Raw genomic sequence first — 24,434 nt, forward strand, 5'->3', positions numbered from 1 at the left:
CCCCAAAACCCAAGCAAGCTACTTATGAGCAGCTATTACTGAGTAAACCCATCTCTGTGGCAAAAGAGTGGGATGACTCGTTAATAGAGGTGAAAAGCCAACTGAGCTGGGTTTTCACCATCTGCCCCAACATGGGGCAGATGACACCACTCTGTCACCGCTCTGAAAAAGATGACAACTTCAGAAAGTCTCTCCTGGAGGTGGTTGCTCTGTTATCAGTCCATCCTGTGCTGGGGCAGCTGCTGCAGCCACAAGGTGCAAACTCTCGGTGTTCCCAGGTCCCAGTCCAGAGCAGGTTCGAGTAGGTCCAAAAAAGGGAAAGGAGAAACAGTCCAGGAAAAATTTGTACTGCTTAGCTAAACTAACTAATGAGCAGAAGCAAAAAGCAAGAACAAAGCAGAAGCAAGAGCAAAGCAAAAAGCAAAAGCAGCACCCATGTACTGCCCCATTTCTGTGTCCCACCAGCTGTGGGGGAGCAGTTGATAGCAAAACCAAAACAAAACATTCACTCTTCAGAGCCAGTCTTGAAGGCACAGAACATGATATCCAGAATAAACAGATCACACAACTGGGGATACAAGCATCATAATGTCACCCTAGGACAAGGGGTCACATCCATCCTGTGGAGGTCTCTGCACCAGAGTTACACCCCCCTGCTCAGGGATCGTGCCTGGGGCTGCTTGGAGTACACGTGTCCACATCACCCCCTTGGTCCCCTTTTCTCCCTTGCCATGTCCAAATTCTGACTGAGACACAACTGGTTATCTGCACGAGTTATCTGCACTGGTTATCTGCTTTTCACCTGGCTGGACTGGGAAAGCACCCCAGGGAAACTCAGGATCTCCTTTGTCATAGTTGAGACAGAGCCAATACAAAGCAGCACACTCCATTTTCAGATGGCTTCAAACCCTTTTTTATTATAGCATGCATGCTTTTTATACATCCTTACAAGACTCATAAGTTTACACTTTACTCATTGGTCAGGAAAGACCAACAAAGTGCTTATTGGAGTAGACAGTTGCAGGTTTCTCTTATTTCTCCTTCTTTCTTTCTTGGTTTCTATGTCAACGACCTTGGTAGGAAATTCTTTCAGGGGTAAACATGGATCCTCTTATCAAACTTCTCTCCGGTTCACAGAACTTGCTCTAAAACCTCTTCCACAGCTGTGAGCTGCAGTTCAGGCTTGGACAGATGTAGGATCCCATGTGCATTAAGCTGGTTTCCTCCAAAATGGGAGCTTTGATCCCAAGGGCCATCATCAAGTGTGACTTGACCAGCAACACGTGGAACTCCGGCCCCGTCTCTGTCTGCAGCATGACCCTACAGACAATGTGGGGCTGATGCAGGGGATGGGGCAAGTCCAAAGGGATTTCCATGCTTGGATCTGAGTGTCCTGGGGCCTGGACATCCTTTGTGAATCTTTCCAAAGCACCTCCAAGCTCACAGCTTCTCCCTGTTCCCTTCTAGCCTCTGTATGAGGGCTGGTTCCTCGCACTCTACAATATTTTCTACACTGCCTACCCCGTGCTGTCCGTGGGCCTTTTCGAGCAGGTACAGCTTCCCTGGGCTCACCCAGCCCTGTAGCACCCTCGGCAGCTGGGAGCCAGCCTGGCAGTCACTGCCCCCTCTCCACAGCCCTTTGTGCTAGCACAGGGCACTGAGAGCTCGCTGGGCATTTGGAGCTCACCCTCAGTCCTGGGGTGCCTGTCCCCAATCCCCCCCAGAGCCACTGGGCAGAGGTGCCCACTGCAGCTCTCCCAGAGGGTGTGTGGGGTGGGGCAGACCCATCCTGCTCCCCAAATCCCTGCATCCCCTCTGGGATTCTCTCCCTGCCCCAATCCCTCCATCCCCTCTGGGATTCCCTCCCTGCCCCAATCCCTGCATTCCCTCTGGGATTCCCTCCCTGCCCCAATCCCTGCATCCCCTCTGGGATTCCCTCCCTGCCCCAATCCCTGCATCCCCTCTGGGATTCTCTCCCTGCCCCAATCCCTCCATCCCCTCTGGAATTCCCTCCCTGCCCCAATCCCTGCATTCCCTCTGGGATTCCCTCCCTGCCCCAATCCCTGCATCCCCTCTGGGATTCCCTCCCTGCAGGATGTGAGTGCCAAGAAGAGCCTGGAGTTCCCTGAGCTCTACGTGGTCGGGCAGCAGGACGAGCTCTTCAATTACCGCGTTTTTGGTGTCACCCTCCTGCACGGGGTGGGCACCTCCCTCATCAGCTTCTACATCACACTCTGGGCCTTTGAGGACCACGTTGGCACCAAGGTTGTGGGTGACTATGAGTCCTTCTCTGTCACAGTGGCCCTGTCAGCGTTGCTGTCGGTCCTGGTGGAGGTGAGCACTGATCTGCTCTTGCTCATCCTGCCCCACAGCAGATCTTCATTGTCCCTGGGCTCTGGCACTGTCCCCAGAGGCTTTATGGCTGGGGGATGCTGTCCCTAGGATGGAGGAGGGATTTGGACAAAGCAGCTGAATGGAAGAGGGTCACAACAGCCCTTGTGAGACTGCGTGCTCTGTCCCCACAGATTGTCCTGGACACTCAGTACTGGACAGTGCTGTCCTTCCTGATGGTCACAGCCAGCCTGCTCCTCTTCTGCCTCTTCTCCTTCCTGACCCAAACTGTTGATGCCTACAGGATAGCCCCTGCCATCTTCCGCTTCCCAGGTGAGGTGTCCTGGAGATCCCCACGGCCCTTCCCTTCCCTTCCCTTCCCTTCCCTTCCCTTCCCTTCCCTTCCCTTCCCTTCCCTTCCCTTCCCTTCCCTTCCCTTCCCTTCCCTTCCCTTCCCTTCCCTTCCCTTCCCTTCCCTTCCCTTCCCTTCCCTTCCCTTCCCTTCCCTTCCCTTCCCTTCCCTTCCCTTCCCTTCCCTTCCCTGCCCTGCCCTGCCCTGCCCTGCCCTGCCCTGCCCTGCCCTGCCCTGCCCTGTCCTTGGTGCTAGGAGCTGTTTCCCACCCTGTAGATCATCTCCTTGTTCTTGAACTGCTGCCTTGACTTCTAATTCCACTTTGGGTGCCATCTCCTCTTTAGAGCCCTCAGCACCTTCCTGGCTGGGGGCCTGTCCCCCAGCACTTGTTCCCTGTTCCCTCTCCATGTTCCCTACTATCTTGGTTTGGAAAGACAGGAGTCTGCTAAGGAAGGCAGGAGCCTCCCCTGAAATGGAGAATGTAAACCCTCCCCACCCCTCTGAATTGCTATAAATTTTAAATTAAGGGGCTCTCAGGCAAAAAATGTGGGAGCAGGAAATACCAGTTCTTTAATAGGGAAGAAAATAAAAGGATAAAATAAACAATTCAGTAAACTAAAACAACACTGCCAGAGTCAGACCCCAACCTGACACCCTGTGGGTCAGGGTGTTGGCACAGTCCCATCGGAATTGTGGCTCAGCCCTCCTGCAGTGTCAGGGGTGGTTCTGCTGGAGCAGGGATCCTGGAGAAGGGTGGAATCTTCCTCTGAAGATCCAGTGGCAGAGGCAGCTGCTGTTCCTCTGGGAAATCCAGTGCAGAAGCTGTGCTGGTGTTCCAGGATCTCCAGATTATATCCAGGTAGGAATGCTTGGCTCCTCCCTCTGGGCTCACATCTCCCCATGGGATGCTGTAGTTCTTATCAGCCATGCAGGGACATTCAATAGCTGTTATCAGCAGGTGTCTGCCCAGAGGGAGGAGTGATTGTGGAAGAGATAAGGAAAAACTGCCCACTTGACAAAAGCCAACTGCCATCCAGATGGTAATAGAGTACATCTTACCTGTGCACAGAGTACATCTTGCCTTGCATCTCCCCTGTGTTGACAGATGCCAGTTGGAATGCCCTGACTGACCCCTACGTGCTGCTTGTGGTCCTGCTGTCCCTGGTGGTCAACACCCTCCCCTCGCTCACCGTGCACGCCGTCCGTGCCACCCTGGGCAGAGCCACCACCCAGCAGGTGAGGGCTGGGGGCACTGGCAGGGGAGGTTCTGCTTCCCACCAGTGTCTGGGATTGGTGATGGCAAGGGGAGGTTCCCCAGGGAAGCCTGGGCGGTAGTGCTGGGACACGTTACCTCTCCTTGGTGGTCCCACTCATGATGGTCCTTCATGACGCTGGCACCAACTCTGGCTCCAGGGGCCTCTCCCAAAATTGCTCCATGGCCCAGCTTGGCCTGGGCCCAGACACCTGACCCAGCTCTTGGAGAGGGTCTGCTTTTGGTTGCAGTGAGGAATTGTCCTCCAGAACCCCCCAGGAGGGTCTGGGGTCTGGTGCAGGTCTGGTGCCACCCCAGCCTTGGTGGAGCTCACCCGCACTGGGGTTGTGGGTTGTACCTTCAGAAGAGTCCAGGTGAAAGCAGGAGTTGAGATTGTGCTCCAGAGCTTTGTGAGCTTTGCAGCCCCCTGGGAGACTCCCCACATCCCCCATCCCATCATGGAAAAGGAGGTCGTGGTGGAGCTGGGATCCAAACCCTGTTCTGGTGGGGATGCCTTGTGAAGGCTGAGCTAGAACTGAGACTGGACAGAGCTAAAGAATAAAGTAGGGATTTATTAAAAGGCCTTAATGGATCCACCTTGGACAGCACAAGAGCCCAGCCAGGCCTACACCCAAGATAAAACCCAAAATGGCCACAAAATGCATTACCAGTCATGGGGGCTCTCACTTTTATAAGTTCTGTTCCATTTGCATATTTGAGTTCATTGTCCAATTCCAGCTTAAGGATATCGAGTTCCATCCTTCTTGTTTTTCTCTCTTCAGCCCACGTTGTTTGTGCTTTTGGGCCTGAGATTTGGATCATTTGTCCTTGGTCCCCAGCTGGAGCAGGAATTGTTTTGTCTCCCTGCTCTGTGCACAGAGCTCACCGTCCCATAATATGAAGCCAGACCCACAGACTAAAGCAGCACAGAATCTGGAAAATAGAAAAGCTCAAACCTGAGGCATCAGTGGAGGGTGTCCCTGTGCCTACCATGTGTCCCACCTTGGGCTGAGGGCTTGCCTGGGAGGTGTCCACAGCCTGTGTGGGAGCAGGGGTTGACACTGTGCTCCAGAGTCCATGAGCTTTGCAGATCCCCAGGAGAATCCCCATGGAAAATCAGGTCATTGTAGAGCTGGGAGCCAAGCTGTGCCCTGGGGGAGGTGCCCCTATGCTCCCTTTGATGCCTCAGGTTTGAGCTTTTCTACGTTTCAGATTCTGTGCTGCTTCAGTGTGTGGGTCTGGGTTCACATGAGGGGATGGGGAGCTCTGTGCACAGAGCAGGGAGACAAAACAATTCCTGCTCCAGCTGGGGACCAAGGACAAATGATCCAAATCTCAGGCCCAAGAGCACAAACAACATGGGCTGGAGAGAGAAAAACAAGGATGGGACTGCATGGGCTGGGGCTGGAATTGGAGAATTAACTCCAATATGCAAATGGAGCAGGTCTTATAAAAGTGAGAGACCCTGTGCCCAGTCGTGCATTTTGTGACCATTTTGGTTCATCTTGGGTGCAGCCCTGGCTGGGCTCTTGTGCTGCCCAGGGTGGATCCATTGAGGCTTTTTAATAAATCCCTACTTTATTCTTTAGCTCTGTCCAGTCTCTGCTCTAGGTCAGCCCTCACAAGGCATCCCCACCTTCATGTCCCCCCTTGGGCTGAGGGCTCTCCGGGGAGCTGTCCCCAGCCCTGATCTCCCTGATCTCTTGCAGAAGATCCAGCTGAGGGCCAGGCGGGCCCCGGAGCCCCCGGTGGAGCTGCGCTCGCACGTCCCCCGCGGCTCCTTCCGCCGCTCCAGCTACGCCTTCTCCCACCAGGAGGGCTACGGAGGCCTCATCACCCGCGGGGACAGCCTGCGTGTGAGGGACAGCCGGGACAGTCTGCGTGTGAGGGACAGCCTGCATGTGAGGGACAGCCTGCGTGTGAGGGACAGCCGGGACAGTCTGTGTGTGAGGGACAGCCTGCGTGTGAGGGACAGCCTGTGAGGGACAGTCTGTGTGTGAGGGACAGTCTGTGTGTGAGGGACAGTCTGTGTGTGAGGGACAGCCAGGACAGCCTGCGTGTGAGGGACAGCCGGGACAGCCTGCGTGTGAGGGACAGCCTGCGTGTGAGGGACAGCCTGCGTGTGAGGGACAGTCTGTGTGTGAGGGACAGCCTGTGTGTGAGGGACAGCCTGTGAGGGACAGCCTGCGTGTGAGGGACAGCCAGGACAGCCTGCGTGTGAGGGACAGTCTGCATGTGAGGGACAGTCTGTGTGTGAGGGACAGTCTGTGTGTGAGGGACAGCCTGTGAGGGACAGCCTGCGTGTGAGGGACAGCCTGTGAGGGACAGCCGGGACAGCATGTGCTGGGGACAGTCTGTGTGTGCTAGGGACAGTCTGTGTGTGAGGGACAGTCTGTATGCTGGGGACAGCCTGTGTGCTGGGGACAGTCTGTGTGTGAGGGACAGCCTGCGAGGGACAGCCGGGACAGTCTGTGTGCTGGGGACACTCTGTGTGCCAGGGCCACCCCCAGCACCGCCCCTGTACCCCTAGGGAACCCCAGCTGTGCCCTCGGTGTAGCTGCCCCTTGGTGTAGCCATCCCCACCCTCCTGGGCCAGGGCACTCCTGGCTGGTTCCTCCTGCCAGGGGACACCTTCAGTCCTGTCTGGTGGCTTTGCAGAGGGGCTGGCCCAGCCTGGGGGGCTCCTGCTGCAGCACCGTGACCCCCACACTGGGAGCACATGGCTTTGCAGAGATGTATGGCTGTGACAGCCACTGACCACTGCCACCAGGCTCACTGATTGCTGCCACCAGCTGCCCATTGCCACCAGGCTCACTGACCATTGTCACCAGGTTCCCTGACCATTGCCACCAGGCTCACTGCCCGCTGCCACCAGGCTCCCTGCCCGCTGTCCCCAGGCTCCCTGATCTCTGCCACCAGGCTCCCTGCCCACTGTCACCAGGCTCCCTGATCTCTGTCACCAGGCTCTGCCTGCTGTCACCAGGCTGGCCCTCACCCTGTGACCCCTGGCTGGCAGCCCAGCCCCCTTCACTCTGCTGAGCCCTCAGAGCCTCTGGTGTGAGGCTGATCCCAGCCCAGGCTGCACCCACAAAGGCAGTGCTGCCGGCCCAGACTCATTAATTAACTCTGGATTAATTAACTGCCCCCATGGAGAGCAGCAGGGGGGCTGGGGAGTGCAGGCCCTCAGCCCTGCTCATTCCCACCCACTGGGGACTGAGCTACAGTGGCTGCAGGTAGAACCTTGTTTTGTGTTCTCTCAGTCCTGTGGTTTTTCTGTCAGGTCACAGAATCCTGGAGTGGTTTGGGTGGTGTTGGATTATGGTTTTTTTATTTAGAGATGGGGTAACTGAGAGATGTTTTAAAAATTTTTATTCTATTTTTAGTCTCATGAGAAGAGTGAGACAATACAGATGTTATAATTTATGCTATCACTATCAGAAGCTGACTATTTCTTACTTACAATATATTATAAATCTTTCTTGGTTTATCAGCTTTTGCAACACTGTGTTGTAAATGCTTTAAAGCCAATAATCTAAATTACTCCTTGTGGGTTTTATTACAATGCATCTTTCATAGTTCTATTTCTTTAAACTATCTAGTCTTGTTTTTAAGGCCATCTTTTGAAACTTGTTTCTAGGTCTATTTTTCTCTCAACAATGCCTGTCCTATTCCGTGGCATTTCTAAGTCAGCATTTCTTATCTCAAGGTTTGCATACAGGTGCCCACTATTTTCTACAAATTTATTTCCCATATTGTGATGCCTTAAAGCTCATCCCATTCCACCCTCTGCCATGGGCAGGGTCACCTCCACCAGCCCAGGTGGCTCAGACTCGAGCAATGTAACTTTAAAATATCTCCTAATTTCTGGAGAGGCAGCCAGGTATGATTGATTGATTGATTGATTTTTCTTCTCCAGCCAGACCAGCCTGGCTCCTGCAGCCTCCTTGTCCCTCCCCACCACTCCCAGCTCCTGCCTTTGCTGTCCCTGCACAAGGGGCAGTGTCCTCTGTGTGCCCTGCCCCATCCCCACTGCCCCAGCTCTGGTGTCCCCACCTTTGGGGACAGTTTATGCTCACAGGCTCTGCAAAGTCCCAAAAGCACTTCTGGGAGGGATGTGGAGAAATTCTGCCTGCTGGGCACAGGGGACACAGTCCCACAGAGCCAGGGCCACCAGCAGTGCCTGCTGGAGAGGTTGTGTGTGAACAAATGACTGGTGACCAGGTCACCCTTTTTATGGATTTTGGGTTTTAATCAAAAAGACTTTTTAGCTTTTCTCTCCTCTCCTGGAAACCTCTGCTGTGCCACGAAGGGTGAAAGCAGCACTGAAAGGTCTCATGGTCCCTCTGTCTGTGCCAGCAGTGCTCATACCACGGCAAAAAGCACAGTAGGAAAATAAATTTGGGTCAAAAGATGCACAATTAAATCATCCACGGAGGCTTGGCCCTGCCTGAGGCACACATGGTTCCATGGGTTTGTTTTACAAGTGCTTTGGCCTCATCTGCACCGGGTTTGTGAGAATTAAAGTGCTTCCCTTGGGTTCTGGCCAGAAGGGATTGGATGGTGCCAAGAAATAAAAATCTTTCCTCTGGGAAAGCTCTCACTGCTGCAATTGCCAGGTGGAAAAGAGGGGGAGAAACTTTCCCCAGTGTCCTGGGCAGGGTCCCTGAAGCTCCCAGGCCAGGTTTGAGAGAGGAGTGAGGTGGTGAAAGGGGGCAGGGGAGGGGAGCGACCCCCTCACCACCACAGGACACCACACACTCCAGGGTGAATGACTAGAAAATAATTTATTGATGAAACAGAAAGCTGCAGAAATACAACACAGTCATGACCAGTAGAGGATGAACAAATAGAGATTAATTTTTTCTCTCTTTTAAAACATGTTGACAGGCTGGAGTTAAGTTTCCTGATAACTTCCCCTGCGTGAGTCATTGCAAAGAACAAGGAACAAACTCCAGAGCACACAGCACAGTTTGGATAAAGTGCCTGACACATAAGACTCTTTTTTATTTTATTTTTTTTTCTTTTTTAACGTTTGTAAATAGCTTAAACAAATATAGTTGCAAGACACAGAGGAGTAACAATTGCATTTCGCTGTAGAACAAAACTTATCCCATGAGAGTAACAATGAAGCAGCAGCAAAAAAACTTAAATTAATTAAATTAGAAGGAAAAAGTAATTTTAAAACTCAGAGATGTGGCCCTCAGACTGCATGGGACGAGGACAAGCCTCACCTATTGCTATACAGAAAAATGAGCAACGTTTTCTGGAGGAGGCTGGGCTGGCAGAGCTGAGGCTGTGGGTTCTCCCTGGCCAGGCTGGATTCTGTCTGACTCCTTTGTTTCCTTTAGAAATCAAAGAGCAAAAATACAAAGAAACCAAACCAACACAAGCCCAAATTTTGTTATTTGCATTTTTAATTTCCTCTCTTTAAAGACGCCAGACAAAGACATGAGAGGAAGTGGGTTCCTTGTGGCAGCTCCTGCAGCCCAGCCCCATGGCTGGGTGTCCTCTGAGACAAGGGAAAGGAGCCAGCTCTGTGCTGGGGACACGTGGTGGTGACAGGGACAGGCAGACAGGGCAGTGACAGCCCCAGGGTGAGGTAAAGAGGAGCTCCAAGTCTCCCCCGCCCAGACTTGGGATGTTCAGCAAAAAGGGTGAATGGTGAATTTTTGGCAAAGCCATTTCTCTCACTCTGTGCTGATGTCCTACCTGCCCAGCTGATGTTAGAGCAGGGAAAGTTTGGCTCTGGTGGGGTAAAAATGTTTAGAACTGACCCCAGGAGGCTCCTGCTTTCCTGGCAGGATGGGGATGGTGCTGCCCCACTGCTGGCACCGGGGTTTCAAAGTATAAAAGCCATCGTTGGAAAACTTCCACTCCAGGAAGAACTGGGGCATCACAGGTCATGGAATCACCCACATCCCTGAAAACTTCCACAGTTCAAGCAGGAGACACTGGTCAGGATGAACCAGTAGGTTCTAGTGGGAGATCCCAGGTCTCCTCCTCTTCCTCACTGCCCTCCATCACCCTCAGAGGTGTTCCCAAGGCCCCGTTTTCACTCCTGCTCCCCACAGCACAAAAATGCCCTTTGGGTGCAACCCTGGTCAAGAGAATTGTCTTTAGGACAGAGCTTGGATTGTCATTACCTGCAGGAAAAAAAATCTTTGGTATCGTGGCAAGTTGCTCCTGAAGGCATTTTGGTGGTGTGGGCAGCAGGCAGGGCCAGGTCCAGGGTGGGCTCAGCTGAGCCAGAATCCTGGTGGGCCAAAGGACAGGGAACAGGACTCAGAGCTTGGCTTCTCCAGGGCTTCCCAAGCCATCACTCCCAGGATGGAATCCAGCTGGTCTCTTAAGCTCCAAGGACTTGTGACTGGGGCTGTGTCCCAACCTTCTTGCAGTTGTGACTGGGGTCTTGGTTGTCAAGCTTCTCCTGGTGGAAAAGGTCTTGGAGGAGGAAAGGGGGCGTGGTGGGGATGCTGAGGACAGAAGGGTTGGTCAGCACATGAGTGGAGCTGCTGGAACCAACATCATCTCCTCCTAAAAGTCAGGTCCTTGGTTCTGTGGGTCTTCCACCAGCACCTGGTGCTGAGCATCTTGGTGCTGGCACTAGACAAAGGCTGCAGACTGAAAAACACCTTCCTTGGCCTGTGGGAGCCACTTTGGTGGGGCTTGAAGGAGCTGAGATCTCTTTCTTTATGGTGAGCTTCACCTCGAATGGTGAAGAGGCTGGGAAGGGCTGAGGAAGCAGCAGTTTCAGGGAAATGCTCTGGGAATGGCACCACTGCGTCCTCCAGGTCCCCATCACCCTCCTGGTCCCCAAAGATGTGGCTTCTCAATGCTCCTGTCTGTAAGCAGGGAGAGGAGGAGGAGCAGGGGGAGGAAGGAGCCACTCAGGAGTGGACTCTGGGCATTTCAGAGAGCTCCAAAGCCTTTCCAAAGTGCCCTGAGGCCATCTGGTGAGTTGGGATCCTCCAGGGGCTCTTCCACTGCCTGGACTCTTCCTCTTCCACCAGGGCAGTGTCTGCACAGAGTGAGGGCCAGGCTGGTGGCAGGGACAGAGTGCTGGCTGTGCCTCGGACCCAAACCACATTCCTGAGGACAAAGACCCCAGAAATGGGTCACCCCAGCCCATGCCTGCTCCAGCTGGGCCTTGATGCATCTCCAGCACCTCTTTCTGTGCAGGGACAGGGCTGTCAGGGCGTCCCAAGGATGGCATTTGGCAGCATCACCTGGAGAGGTCTCGCCCTGAGGGGGGTTTTGGGGTGCCCAGGGTTGTTTCCCTTGTCTCAGAGGACACGAGGAGCCCCATGGCTTTGCCAGCTCAGGCCATGGTGGCAGCTGATTGTCTCTCCTCCTCTTGGCTGCACTTGGCATTTGACCCACAGAGCTGGAAAAGCAAAAAAAACCAAACCCAAACCCCACAATTTCCCCTCCAAACAAACAGAAAACAAAGCAGAGCAAGGAGCCAGACCTCAGGGGGAGGCAGGAGGGACGGGTGGGCACGGCAGGCTCCCGTGTCCCAGATTCCCTTACCCTGTTTGCTGGGCACGGGGCCAGGCTGTGACCCCCACCCTGCCCTGCCCGGGGCTGCCCTGAGCAGCCCCCTCCTCCCCCTGGGGCTGCCAAGGGATTTCCAGGGTGAGGAAAGGAACAAAAGAGGTGAAGGAAGAAACTGAGGGGATAAATGATGACATTCCCGTGGTTGTGAGCTGGAACAGAACCATGATCCATGCAGAGAAATCTTCATCAACCAAAAACTCGTGGACAAAAAAAGCAGTTTGTCCCCTCCCGCTCCCACCCGACCACCCCTCCCCAATAATTATTACATTACTTCAAGAAAGAGTATATTTTTTTCATGCATAAATCAAATTCTCATCTTGTCTTTTTTTTTCTTTTTTTTGTCTTCTTTAAATTACATTTGAACACAGAACACATATAATAAATACTCTCATACGACATGACTCAGAGAAAAGTAACACATCTGAACGCAAAGGTATCGTCATCATTATTAGTTTTTCTTTTTTTTTCTTTTTTTTTTTAAAAGGACTTGTTTAAATATGAAATCTGTAAACTCCAAGGGTCCTTTTTTTTAATCTTTCTCTCTCTTTCTCTCTCTCTCTCTTTCTCTCTCTTTTTTTTTTTAAATCGTGAAACTATCCAGCTTTCATTTCCTTAACATTCAATATGTCTCCCATTGAACGCATCAAAGAAATAAGAACATGCCGTCTTCTGCAAAATTATAATTTAACAGTATAAAGCTTCAAGTCACAAATTCCAAAAACTAGCTAAGTAATTTTTTTTTTTATCACATAAACTATACATTAAATATTTTGAGGTATTTCAGAGAACATTGTCAAAGGCTTGTAAGGTCTGTGCTGGGTGGCAATGAAGGCTTTCTCCTGCATAGAGAACATCTTTGGTATCACAAGCCAGGTGGGGACTGGGGACAAGGAGGGTGGCGTGGCCAGGAGGGCGGGCAAGCCCTGGCCAAGGCAATCGTGTGGAGGCGGGCAGGGGGGACAGGGAGGTGACAGGGAGGTGACAGGGAGGTGACAGGGCCCTCTCAGGCTGCCCAGCAGGATGGGGAACCCCCATGGGGTTGCTCTCACCAGGGGCATTGGAATCCTGGAATATCTTGGATTGGAAGGGATCCTCTCCAAGGATCACCAAGTCCAGCTCCTGGTCCTGCACGGGACAACCCCAAGAATCACAGCAGGGGTGGCCCTGGGCAAGTTTGGTCCAACTCAAAGGAGTCGCCTTGGCCGGAGCCTGACCCAGGCAGGTACAATTCAACCCAAGTTTGCCCTAAACTGGGCATTCTGGAGATTGCTGGGGAGCTCTGGCAGGTCCCCCTCCTGCCTTCTGCTGAAGCCAAGGGGCAGAATGGAGCAGACCTGGCTGCACAGGTCCTCCCCAGTGAGCCAAAAATGCCCCTCTGGGGACTGGGAAACAGCTCCTGCTGGAAGGATTCACTGCTCCAACCCCTTCCCTAAGGGAAGAGTTTGGAGAAAGCTCAGGGTGAAGCTTCCACTGCTCCTGCCTTCATCTTTCCAGACAGAAATGCCACGAACTGTGCTACCAAAAGTAAGAACCGAAGCTCAAATCTGAGCTGAGTGAGGCAAAACCACCCAAAGTTGAGGAAACTCAACTTTGTCACCTCGTGGGGAAACTCAACTTCATCACCTTGTGAGGAAACTCAATCACCTTGTGAGGAAACTCAGCTTTGTCACCTCATGAGGAAACTCAACTTTGTCACCTCATGAGGAAACTCAACTTTGTCACCTCGTGGGCTTCTGCAGGGTCCAGCACTGAGGCTGGAGAAGGTCATGGAGCAAAGCCCTTCCCTGGGAGCAGCATCTCTGGACACCAGATCTGTGCTCCTGGGGCAGGAGGGGCTGCATGGAGGGACCCTGGGGACAGCTTGGGGGACACAGGGACATCTGGGAGTGGGGACACGCTGGGGAACCAGCACCTTTCCCTCAGCCAGGGGGATGTTTTCTCTTCAATTAGGACAAGGGTTGGTTTTTCTTTCCTTCATCCCAACACCCAGAGGCTACGAGAGCCCTGGGACTCTGTCCCTGTGGAGAGCTGAGGTCACACTGAGTTTTGGGGTCAAAGCAGAGGAGCAAAGAAATGGCCACACACCTTTGGTACAGGAAAAAGGCACTCATCTACCACGCTGCCATCCCAGGGCTGCTCACTCGCCTCCTCCCTCGCTCTCTGGGGACTCAGGGCAGGGCAGGGCTGGGGCTGGGGCTGGGGCTGGCCAGGGGCTCTCTGGGCCAGCCTGGCCACGGGGAGCAGGGAAAGTGGCAATTCCAGCACAGACCAGACAAGGCAACAAAATCTTTGGTATCAGACGTGATTTTCAAATCACAAAAATTGAAAACTCAAGTGAGGTAGCCTTTAGTCTCGGGTTCTCACTAGAAATGTCTTTGCATCCTTGAGGGCCTGTGGCATTTACTCTTTTTTTTTCTTTTCTTTTTTTTTTTTTTTCTTTTTCTTTCTTTTCCTCTTTTCCCCTTTTTTTTTTTTTTTTTTTTCTTTTTTTCCTGTTGTGTTTTTCACTTCCCAAACCAAGGCCCCCTTCCTGGCTTTGCAGCCCTTGAATACTACTCGATGGGGTTCAGGAATCCACCACCATCATCACCACGTCACGACAAGACGAAGAAACAACATTAGGGGAAAAAATCAGTGGCGGGGAGCGGGGTCCTGGGGGGGGATGAGATTCCCATTAGGTTTTGGGTTCTGGTTGGCAAAACACGCTGTGGCACCTGCCCCTTCCCGCTCTGCCCTCTCTCCATCCCTCTCTCCCACCCTCTGTCCAGCAATATTGGTCAGTTTGGGGTCACCGTGTCCAGCCTGACACCCCCAGCCCCTCCACCGCCCACCTACCCCAGGAGCTCTTTGGTTCAAGACGTCCTCTGACCCTGCCTGCTCAGGGCTTCGTGTGCAGGGCTTTTTTCTTTCTCTCTTCATTCTTTTGTCCTTTCTTTTCTCCTTATTTTTGGGGTGCTTGTTTTTTGGGTTTTTTTTTGGTTTTGTTTGTTTTTTTTGGTGAACACATACCCTTTTCTTTTCATTTCTTTTCTTTTTTTTTCCTTCTTTTCAACAAGGTGCCTTCCTGTGACACAACTGATCACTCTCAAAGTAAAGTGAATCGAAAAAACCATAGAACACAGATGGTACTTTTTACCCGCATAAATTCAAGAGTGTCCCTTTTTTTTTTGGTTGATGGTTGGTTTTGGAGGATTTTTTTTTCCCCAACTGATGGGGGAAGAAGGGGACCTTGCCTCCCTCTTCATCCCCAAGCCTCTCCCAGCCCTTCCCTGTCCCCAGGGGCATCTCCTGCTCCTCCCGAGGACACCCCGGGCTGCAAGGAGCCCTCGGGGGGCTGGGAGAGGGCTGATTGTAAGGGTTTGGCCTCGTGATTGCTTTTTTATATGGCACAAGTCACCATCGAGAGCTCGGAGGAAACGATCCCTTTGAAGCTAAGTACCATTGCTCCAGAAATTCGCGTTTAAGGCAGGTTGTTAATTGGCACAAAAAAAAAAAAAAAATCTGGTGTCTTTTTGGTAAGTTGCCGGTCTTTGTTGAGCTTGTTTGGTTGTGGTTTCTGTTGTTATTCCTTTTTTTGGGAGGGGGGAGGGTTGGTTTTTTTTCCCTTTCAATCTCGCAGGGGAGTTTTCCCCCTTCTCACACCCAGGGCTGGATTTCGCCACCAGATCCCTCGGATTTTTCTTTTCCCACCGTGCACCGACGTTGGTTCCCAGGAGGGAAAGCTTTTTTGGTTGTCGTTGTCGTTGCTGTTGTTGCGTTTTTGGTTTTGTAATTTCTTTGGTAACAGAGATGAAGAGGAGGGATGGGAGGGGGCAAGAGTGTGTGTGTGTCGAGGGGTGGATGGGGCAAGAGGCAAAGCCAACAAATCTGCTTGGTCTGTATCCATTCCTCAGCCGAAAAGTGAACCAGAAATCCAGAGGTGAAAGGTGGAGCCAGTCACCAGGAAAGATCAGATCCTTCGCTCCGAGTCTCTCCTCCCGTCTCCTCTCCAACAATTGTTATTTTAAATACCCGATTTCTGTAGCTAAAATGTGCTTCTCTGACCTGCTGGGGCAGCGGGGGTCCCCTGGGGAGGGGGTGCTCGGGTCCGTGGAGGCAGGAGGGGACTCCTTCACCGTGGAGCTTCTCCGGGAGGGATCTGGGGCAGGAGGGCTCTCGTGGGTGGGGGGCTGTGGGGGGCCTGGGGTGTGGGTGCTCCTGGGGGTGCCCGGGGGATCAGAGGAAGATGCCCATAGAGGGAATGGGGGGTACAGGGGTGTCCTCAGCCAGGTTTCCAAAACCCTCGAGGGATGGAAGTGCCATGTGGTGATGGCACAGAGGGTCTGGCTGCCTTGGGGAACCCACTGCACCTGAGCAGGGGAAATCCTCCAGCAATCAGAGACCTGGCAGAGCCCGGGAGCCCTCCAGGCACACCAGGAGAACTTCCCCTGCTCAGTCCTCAGGTCTGGCCCTGGTGCAGTGGGGCTGTGCCAGAGCCCAGCCTGTGACACCACTTCTTGTGTCCCCCCCACCTCTACCCCTCCCCTGTGGGAGCCACAAGGATGGCTGTGACAGAGATCAGGGCGAGAGGTCAGGATGGGCCCCTCTCCCCAAAAACCTTCACGGGCAGGGGGAGACGAGGCTCTGTGATCCCCAAGGACCAGGGATGCTTCCTTCCAAACAGAGCCCTGCTCCTCCCTCCATCCCACAGGTTTCCTCTGAGCCCTGCTGGGGATGGAACTGACCTGGTCACAAACCCTGTCCCTGCTCCAGGAGCTGGCAGGAGGTGGCAGCAGGAGGTGGCAGCAGGAGGTGGCCCCAGGCCCACGTCCATGGCTGGCACCCAGCTGAGGGTTTGCAGGCTACCAAACCCACCCCAAAAGCACCCACCCCGCTCAGGCCACGCGTGTGAGTCTGGGGTTGGCTTTGTCATGAGGGGGACACCCAGGAAGGGGCAGGGAGGGCTGGGGGACATCATGCTTTGGAGAAAGTGCTTGTAGACGACGAGGGGACGCCGGGGTTGGCGCCGGGCTCCTCCTGCCAGCGGTTCATGCAGCGCCGGCGGGCGTTCATGAAGAAGTTGCTGACGGTGTTGAGCTCCAGGCCCAGCTGCTGGGAGATGGTCATCTGCATCTCCTTGGACGGGCGCTTGTTCTCCTTGAAGATGGCGATCAGGGTGCGGCGCTGCAGGTCCGTGAAGACCAAGCGCTGCTTCTTGGGCTGCAGGCTCCGGTCCTTCTGCTGCTCCTGCTCCTTGCGTTTGCAGGCTGGATACGTTCAAAAGAGAGAACAGGGCTGTTAATTTGGGCTTCCCCACCCTGGCCTGCTTGCAAAATCCAGGCTGCCTCCCAAAATCCAGGCCCTTCCCGCCAGGAATTCGCTGGCTTGTGTACCACCGCTCCCTCCTCTTCCTCCCTGAGCCTGCTGAGAAGGGACAATGGCCTCTTGTGGCACCAGGGTGACAAAAGCCTGGGGGAAGGCCAGGGAAAGTCTCAGCATCTCCAGCTGAGCCTGGGCTAGAGACTGAGGACTGCTCTGTTCCCAGACTGGCTATGGGGATTCAGCCCTGAATTCTGGGGGTTATCCTTCGGCCTCCCTCAGCATGGTCTCACTCCTCATCACCCCTGGGGATGTCCCTGGAGGACTCAGGGAACCAGGAAGACTCAGGTGTCTCCTGGCCACCACATCCAGCAGCCAGCTCGGAAATGCAGGGACAGGGACATTATGGAAAGGTCACTCTGCAGCCTTAATCCCACAGCATCAGCTTGGAAGGACCTATCATGGATCCACCTCCTCTGGGAAGGGTTCACTGGAGGCTCCAGGAAATTCTGTCTCCTCTGTGTGCCTTTGCTACCAGATCCTCAGGCACATTTGTCAGCATTGAATTAAAAGCTTTCCCTACAGGTTTGGCAGGAGGCAAAGGTCAGCACAGAGGGGCTGCCACAGGGGGGAAGCCAGGAAAGCCCCCCTGACCCCAGCACTCTGCATGGGGGCAGAGAGGGAAGTGAGTAAAATAAATAAATATATGAATTTTAATTGTGGGGATCTCAAGCACACTGTTGGTGGAAGGGGTATGGGGGCAGAGAGGGAAGTTAGTAAAATAAATAAATATATGAATTTTAATTGTGGGGATCTCAAGCACACTGCTGGTGGAAGGGGTGGGGCAAGGGGACCTTTGCTATGATATTTTCTTTGAAAACTATAAAATGGTGGAGGTGACTGATCCAGTCCCTGCTCAAAACAGGGCCAACCCTGAAGCTGTCAGGTTTGATCTGGGTGCTCAGGGACTCAGCCAAACACAGAACTGCAGGAACCTGAGATGCCATGGACCAGGCAGAGCATGGACCTGACCCTGCAGGGCTGGGGACAAAGCATTTCCTCCTGGGAAGCTGAGAAAAGAGAGCGCAAACTGTGGGCTGAAGACTTCCCAGAGGCAGTCCTGCTCTTGCCCGGGGCAGCAGCAGTTTTCAGCCTTTGGGCTTTCTTGGTTCAGATTCTCTGAAGGATTTTGCAGGGTCTCTTGAGACATTTGCTGTCCTGGATGGCAGATTTCACCCTGGCACTTGCAGGAGCCTCTTTGGCCTGGAGGGCTCAAGGCAGTTCCAAGCTCCAAGCACAGAGCTCGGAGGGGCCAAGATGCTGCAGGGGCATGGGTCAGGTATTTCCCTTGGGCTGAGCCCCTCCCTGCTCTCCAAACACACCTCCACAGCCACAGGGGAGGCAGTGTGTAACCCAGGAGTAGTGGGAGGCTGTTTGGAGTAATTCCTTCCTCACTGGAAGATGAGCAATCTCCTCCTCCTGTGGTTCCTCAGCTGCCTCCACTCCCCAGCCCTCTGCACATCACCTCAAACTGTGAGCAAAGGATGAGATCCACCCCTCCCACCCAGAGCTGGGGAAATCTGGAGCTCACTGAAGGAGACAATTTATGCAGCAGATTGAGCTCTGTGTCCCAGCTGCTGGGCTCAGTCCTGGCCCTGTCCCCACACCGTGCTGGGAGCCACCAGCTCTGCTCCCACTGGGCAGGGCATGGGAGGCACCAAGCTGGACACCACCAAGCACTCTCAGTCCAAACCAGCCAGCCCTGGTAAAGCCAGTGGAGAACCTTCCCCTCCCCTTGCCCCCCTCCCCAGGCAGGTTTGGCTGCACACCACCATCCTTAGGGACAAAGGGACACTCAGGGTGATGCCAGGGGACCCTGTCCCAGGGGTACCTTACTCAAACAGCCAGCAGAGAATGTGGAAACCTACCCTATGACCATCAGATGCTTGCAAAAAGAACAAACAAAAAAAAGCCTTTATAGAAAATTTGACTTTTTTTCCCCCCCTCAGATATGAATTGAAAAAAAGAACCCACCCCAAACGCCCCCCCAAGCCAAACAACAGACAGAAACACTCCCCCCACACTTGTGCCCCGAGCCCACCCTCCCTGAGCCCTCCCAGCACCCCTGGCATGCTCAGCTCCTCCTGTGTCCAGGGTGGGCTCCTCACACTCCACCCACAGGGGCTCTGCCTGCAGGATGGCCCTTGGAATGTCTCCATGTGGATGGGAGATGTGACCCAGCTGTCACCCTGTAATCCAGTCTGTCCTCTTGCTCTCCTTTCTGCTGGCACCCATTCCCACACCCAGCCCAGGGTCCGGGCTCTCAGCTTTCCACCCTCCCATTCCTTTTTTAGCAGTGATTATTACACCCCAGTCTCCCATCAATAACTCTGAGCTCCGAGGCAAACACAAACCATCAGGGTAAAACTGGGCTCCTGCAGTGGCAGCAGTGCCATTGTCCAGGCACGAGTGACATCCTGCTCCTCACCCCTGCTACTTTGGGTTATTTTTGCTAGTTTGGGTTATTTTTGCTAGTTTGGGTTATTTTTGCTCGTTTGGGTTATTTCTTTTTGCTAGTTTGGGTTATTTTTGGCCTGTGCTGCCACATCCCCCATTTCCTGTGCTGGTTTGTTTATTTATTAATTTCCCTTTCTGCTGACACAGCCCCACTCCCTCTCCCCAGCTCAATCTAATTACAGCTCCGCGCAGCAGCGATCGATGCCGGCGCTGCTCAGATCTATTTACGGCAGCCATCAACCCCTCCACGGAGGATCTTTTTCCCATTCCCCATCCCCTGGGTGCTGCTTGCCCAGGCAGCCTGCTGGTGGCTGTCCCCACGTCCCCACAGGCAGCCAGGGATGAGGGGCAGCCAGGTGTGCCATTCACATTCTCTGGAAAAATTCCCTTCACCCAGGATTTTTCTCCTGGGAAGCTGAGAAGCCTCAGAGAAAAGGAAAACAATTCTTATCTCATTGGCTTCTGCTGTGTTTGGCTCATGTGGAATGTGTTTGGAGATTGTTTACCCACAGGTGATTGTTCCATTGGGTTCTGGTGTGAGTTGTTTTCACTCTTTGGCCAATTGGAGCCAAGCTGTGTCAAGACTCTGGAAAGAGTCAGGAGTTTTCATTATTCTCTTTTTAGCATTCAGTAAGGATCCTTTTTGTATCCTTTAGTATAGTGTTCTTTAATATAATATAGTATTATCAAGTAATAAATGAGCCTTCTGAGAACATGGAGTCAGATTCATCATTCCTGCCTTCATCAGGCACTCCCTGTGAATACAACAGCCAGGGGCACAGCTCTGCCTCCCCCCCATACCAGCCATGGCTCAGGTATTTCCTTTGTGCTCCAAAATCCCTTTTCCCCCAAGTTCTAAGATCCAAACAGCCCATCCTTGGCTTAATGTTGTTTTTCCATCGTGTCCTTCCTGGCTCTCTGGGCTTGGCTGTGGGGATGGGGACATTTCCACCCCTGCCTCTGTCCCCAAAGGACAGGGGTTATCCTGCTCCTCTTGGGGCACACAGGGCCCTGGCAGTACCAGGACCAATTGTCCCAGCCCCAAGGCTGCCAGAGCTCCAGGAGCTCCCAGGGCTGCTCAGAGTGGGGTTCTTGGGGTGGCTGTGCAGGGATGGGGCTGCACTGATCATCCCTGAGGGTCCCTTCCAGCTCAGGATATTCCAGTCTCCCATGGCTCTGTTGGCCAATAAAGGGTTGTGCTCTCCACAGTGGGGGTTTTCTCCTCTGTCAACCCCTCCCCAGCTCATTTCACACCCTCCAAACCCAACCAAGGAGCCCAGAGGTGACAAGGGGGGATGGCAGCCACAGTGGGACGGGGTTGGTGACGGCACAGATCCCTCCACACACCGGGCACACAATCCAAACATCCCATCCCTAAGGCAGCTCTGACCCGGCTGCAGAAAAAACCACAGGCAGCAAAGACAAGGAGGAACCTCGGGCAGGGAAAGCAGGGGGAAAGAGCTCCAAAAGGCAGAAAGATCCTCTCCTCCTCCCCAGAGCTCCTGCCCAGGGTTTCTGCCTCCCGGGAGCCTCATGTCAGAGGCAGCTCGTTTTCCTTGACTTAACCTTGACAGCTCGGAGCAAAACATCTCCCAAATCATTTCAGAGGGGACATAATGGAGACAATCAAATGGCTGCTGCTCAGGAACTGCGATTATGCCTCGCAGCGTGAACCCCGCCAAGCATTTAACTAATACCTGATGGCTTTGCAGGCTTCCACAGCCTGTCAGGCCCTGCTTTCTCTATTATACCAGCAAACCTCTGCTTTTCGGCCCCAGTGTGCTCTTCCCTCTCCATTCACTTGCAATACAACCTGTAATTTTCTGCCCACTTTGCTTAAGTGCTGGTGATTTGTTGAAATCACAAAAGACAGCCAGGGGCTTTCAGAGCCAGCAAGCCGGCTGTAAGCAAGGTTAGGGGGGGGAAATTCTGCACAAAACCCACCAGTTTCCCTCTTTTTCTCCTTGTCAAATCATCTCCCAGGGGTGGAAGAGGACTGAGGAGCATTTATGGGCTCAGAGGGAGGTGGAGGAAGGGATGGAGAGGGGGAACCTGGGTGTGGTTGGCCCGGTGGGGACAGCAAAGGTGGGATGGGCTGATGTGGGAAATGGATTTGTAAGGAATTCTCCAAGCCTGGCAGAAGGCTCACCCAGTGTGCACCTGTGTGCAAACCTGGAGATGAGAAATACTGACTTAGAAATGCCAGGGAATAGGACAGACATTGCTGAGAGAGAAATGGAACCAGGAAGTTTCAAAGGATGGGCTTGCAAATAAGACTGGATGCTTTGGAGAAATAGAACTGTGAAAGATGGATTGTGGTAGGACCCACAAGGGGTAATTTTAGACGATTGGCTTTAAGGTATTTACAGCATGGTGTGGCTAAAGCTGATAGGCCAAAAAATGTTTATAATAAATTGTAATTAGGAAATAGCTGGCTTGTGATTGTGATGGTGTGAATTATAACATCTGTATTGTCTCACCCTTCACATGAGACTGAAAATGGAATAAAAGTTTACAAAACACCTCTCAGTTGCCCCATCTCTGGGTCAGAAAAGGACCCAATCCAACAGGCTGATTCCACTGGTGGGAAATGGCCCTGAGCAAAGCTGGCTGCTCTCTGTGCCCTCAAGATGGGCCCAGCTCCTGGAGTGCCTCAGTTTCCCCCTCTCCTTGAAGGGGCAGAGGGATCTGAAAGGAGGTTGGAGCCAGGTGGGGGTGAATCTCTTCTCCCAAGTAACCAATGACAGAAGGAAATGGCCTCCAGTAGCACCAGGAGAGGTTTAGATTGGATATTAGGGAAAATTTCTTCATGGGAAAGGTTGCCCAGCCCTGGCACAGGGTGCCCAGGGAAATGGTGGAGTCACCATCCCTGGAAGTGTTCCAAACCTGTGTGGATGGGGCACCTGGGGACGTGGTTTAGCAGGGGACATGCAGTGGTTGTGCTTGGTCTAAGAGCTCTTTTCCAGCCTTGATTCCATGGCTCTGTGATGTCCCTCCATTGCCACAGGAGGGGCTGGGTGTTACTGGCTCAGCCCCCACCTGCCCTGGAAGGTTTTGGGAGCTTCAGCTCTGAGCAAAGAGGGATGAGCCCAGGATGAAAGTCATGAATGAACCTTGTGGTGTCTGCTCTGAGCTGGAGCAGGGACCTGGGAGCTTTGTCTCCAAACCAGAAATCCTCTGGTTCACAGTGGGGCTGCTCAGGTGCTGGGGCAGCTCTGAGAGCTTGGTTTGATTTCTCTTTGTGCTGCAGGAAAAAAGAGATTTGTCACAAATTGGGGTCTCCAGCAGAAATTCAGATCTTCTCCAGCTGGGAGAACACAATGCTGACAGTACAGTACAAAGGAAAAGTGCTCAAAAATCAAACCTCAACTTTCTTTTTGCCTTTTTTCTTTTCCTGAAACCCCATTTGGGTCCAAACACAGACAAACAGAAAGGCACAGAGGACAGATGAGTGTTGTGAGAGATGAGTAATGCCATGGTTGACTCTCACAATTAAAAGACAAATATCCTGTATATATGTTAAGAGAAGTTTTACAGATTTATAGTTTTTACCCCCCTTGTGCTGTTATCAGGGGGGGCCTGGGTTTGGGACATTTGGGAGGGTGGGATTGTTACTATGGCAGCACCTGACCTCCAATCAGGATTTAAGGAAGTGAACTCCACCACTGGACACCAAAGGAGCCAATGGACAGAACTCTGGGAGGGGCTAAAGGGTTAAAAGGCAAAATCTCCATTGTGTGGGTGAGCACATGGTGGGAAAAATCCTCTGCTGCAGGTGCTGTAATATTTTCTCTACTCAGTCTTTGGTTGTATTTTTGATAAGGTTTTAATAAACCTTTTACATTTTTAGGAAGTGAGTATCATTTCTCACTGTCCACCATGGAATGACCTGCAGAGCCTGCCCTGCAGTGCCCATTCCTGGGATCCCCCAGCCTTCAGCTGCACATGATCACAAAATCACCTCCTGGCCTCCAAAACGTGTGGGCAATTTTGGGTGCTGTGGTCCTACAGCATCTCAGCCACTCTGTAGTGATAAAAAACCCATCAGAGGCCACTCAGAGTGTGGGAGATGCAGTCAGGAGCTGCAGAGCATCCCTGAAAATCCTGGGAGGACTGACACAGGCCAGCCCCACACGTGTCCCTGTGCCACCACGTGTCCCCTGGTGGGGCCAGGCTTCCCTGCCGGTGTCCCTGGTGTCCCTGGCAGCTCGGGGACGGGGAGAGCCCCTGGGCATTGGTATGCAGCCAGTGCTGCAGGGGGAGCAGCTTCCCCGAGCCAGCAAATCAAATCTTCCTCTGAGCACTGCCAATGAGGAGAGGAGATGAGATGAGACAAAGCGCTGCTGCCTGTGCTTCCCTGCCCTGCTGCACTTCCCTGCCCTTCCCTCCTGCACTTCCCTGCCCTTCCCTGCCTTTCCCTCCCTGGGAAAAATGCGTATTTTGTGATTGGCTTTTTGCAAATATTAAAATGAATATTGTATGTGTTGTGTTAGAAAGTGATGCTGTATTCATTTTCGTAAGTAGTGTGGTAAATATAGTTGTAGGTTATAACAAAATGTTAAAATAGAAACTTTGCTATGTAGGATACGTTTTTTAAAGAGAGGACTCGCAGCGAGATGGCAGCCACAGGACACCTGAATCTTTCAGAAAAAGAGAATTTATTGCTCCATTATCAGAAGAAACGAACTTCTTCCCACCTTGCTCAGCCATGAAGACTTAAGATTAAGAAGAAGTTGACACTGCCCAGACAGAATCCTGTGTTTGAATGGAATTTATGCATCATGTATGAGGTGTATGAATATGCAACATGTTGTTGTTTGTAAGGGTCAATCCTCTGTTAACGTGGGGCCTTTTTCTGGGCTTTGCCCAGAAAAAGGTATCAGGATGTCCATAACTCTTTGTTTCTATTGTCTCACATTGTCCTAATACAAATTATCCCAAATCATTATTACTTTAATTATATTACCATTTTTATAACCATTTTATTACTATTAAACTTCTAAAATTTAAAAAAAAAGTGGTTGGTGTTTTTCACCCTTCCCTTCCCTTCCCTTCCCTTCCCTTCCCTTCCCTTCCCTTCCCTTCCCTTCCCTTCCCTTCCCTTCCCTTCCCTTCCCTTCCCTTCCC

General features: G+C 52.6%; 2 protein-coding genes across 2 annotated transcripts in view; one reads left to right on the top strand and one right to left on the bottom strand.

Annotated features, from left to right (window-relative positions):
• ATP8B3 (ATPase phospholipid transporting 8B3) overlaps window positions 1–6,074 on the top strand; it is a 32,980-nt gene extending 26,906 nt beyond the window's left edge. The window contains exons 25-29 of the mRNA XM_077191336.1: window positions 1,468–1,551; window positions 2,095–2,334; window positions 2,526–2,664; window positions 3,789–3,919; window positions 5,645–6,074. Of these exons, the coding sequence (XP_077047451.1) occupies window positions 1,468–1,551; window positions 2,095–2,334; window positions 2,526–2,664; window positions 3,789–3,919; window positions 5,645–5,917 (867 nt within the window). The 3' untranslated portion in view covers window positions 5,918–6,074. The remainder of the gene's footprint in view (window positions 1–1,467; window positions 1,552–2,094; window positions 2,335–2,525; window positions 2,665–3,788; window positions 3,920–5,644) is intronic.
• Window positions 6,075–16,198: 10,124 nt separating this feature from the next.
• The window catches only part of ONECUT3 (one cut homeobox 3), a 28,502-nt gene continuing 20,266 nt past the window's right edge, over window positions 16,199–24,434 (bottom strand). Inside the window, exon 2 of the mRNA XM_054650338.2 lies at window positions 16,199–16,738. Within this exon, the coding sequence (XP_054506313.1) occupies window positions 16,446–16,738 (293 nt within the window). The 3' untranslated portion in view covers window positions 16,199–16,445. The remainder of the gene's footprint in view (window positions 16,739–24,434) is intronic.

This window comes from Agelaius phoeniceus, chromosome 29, assembly GCF_051311805.1.
Source record: "Agelaius phoeniceus isolate bAgePho1 chromosome 29, bAgePho1.hap1, whole genome shotgun sequence".
In the NCBI taxonomy this organism is placed as follows: Eukaryota; Metazoa; Chordata; class Aves; order Passeriformes; family Icteridae; genus Agelaius; species Agelaius phoeniceus.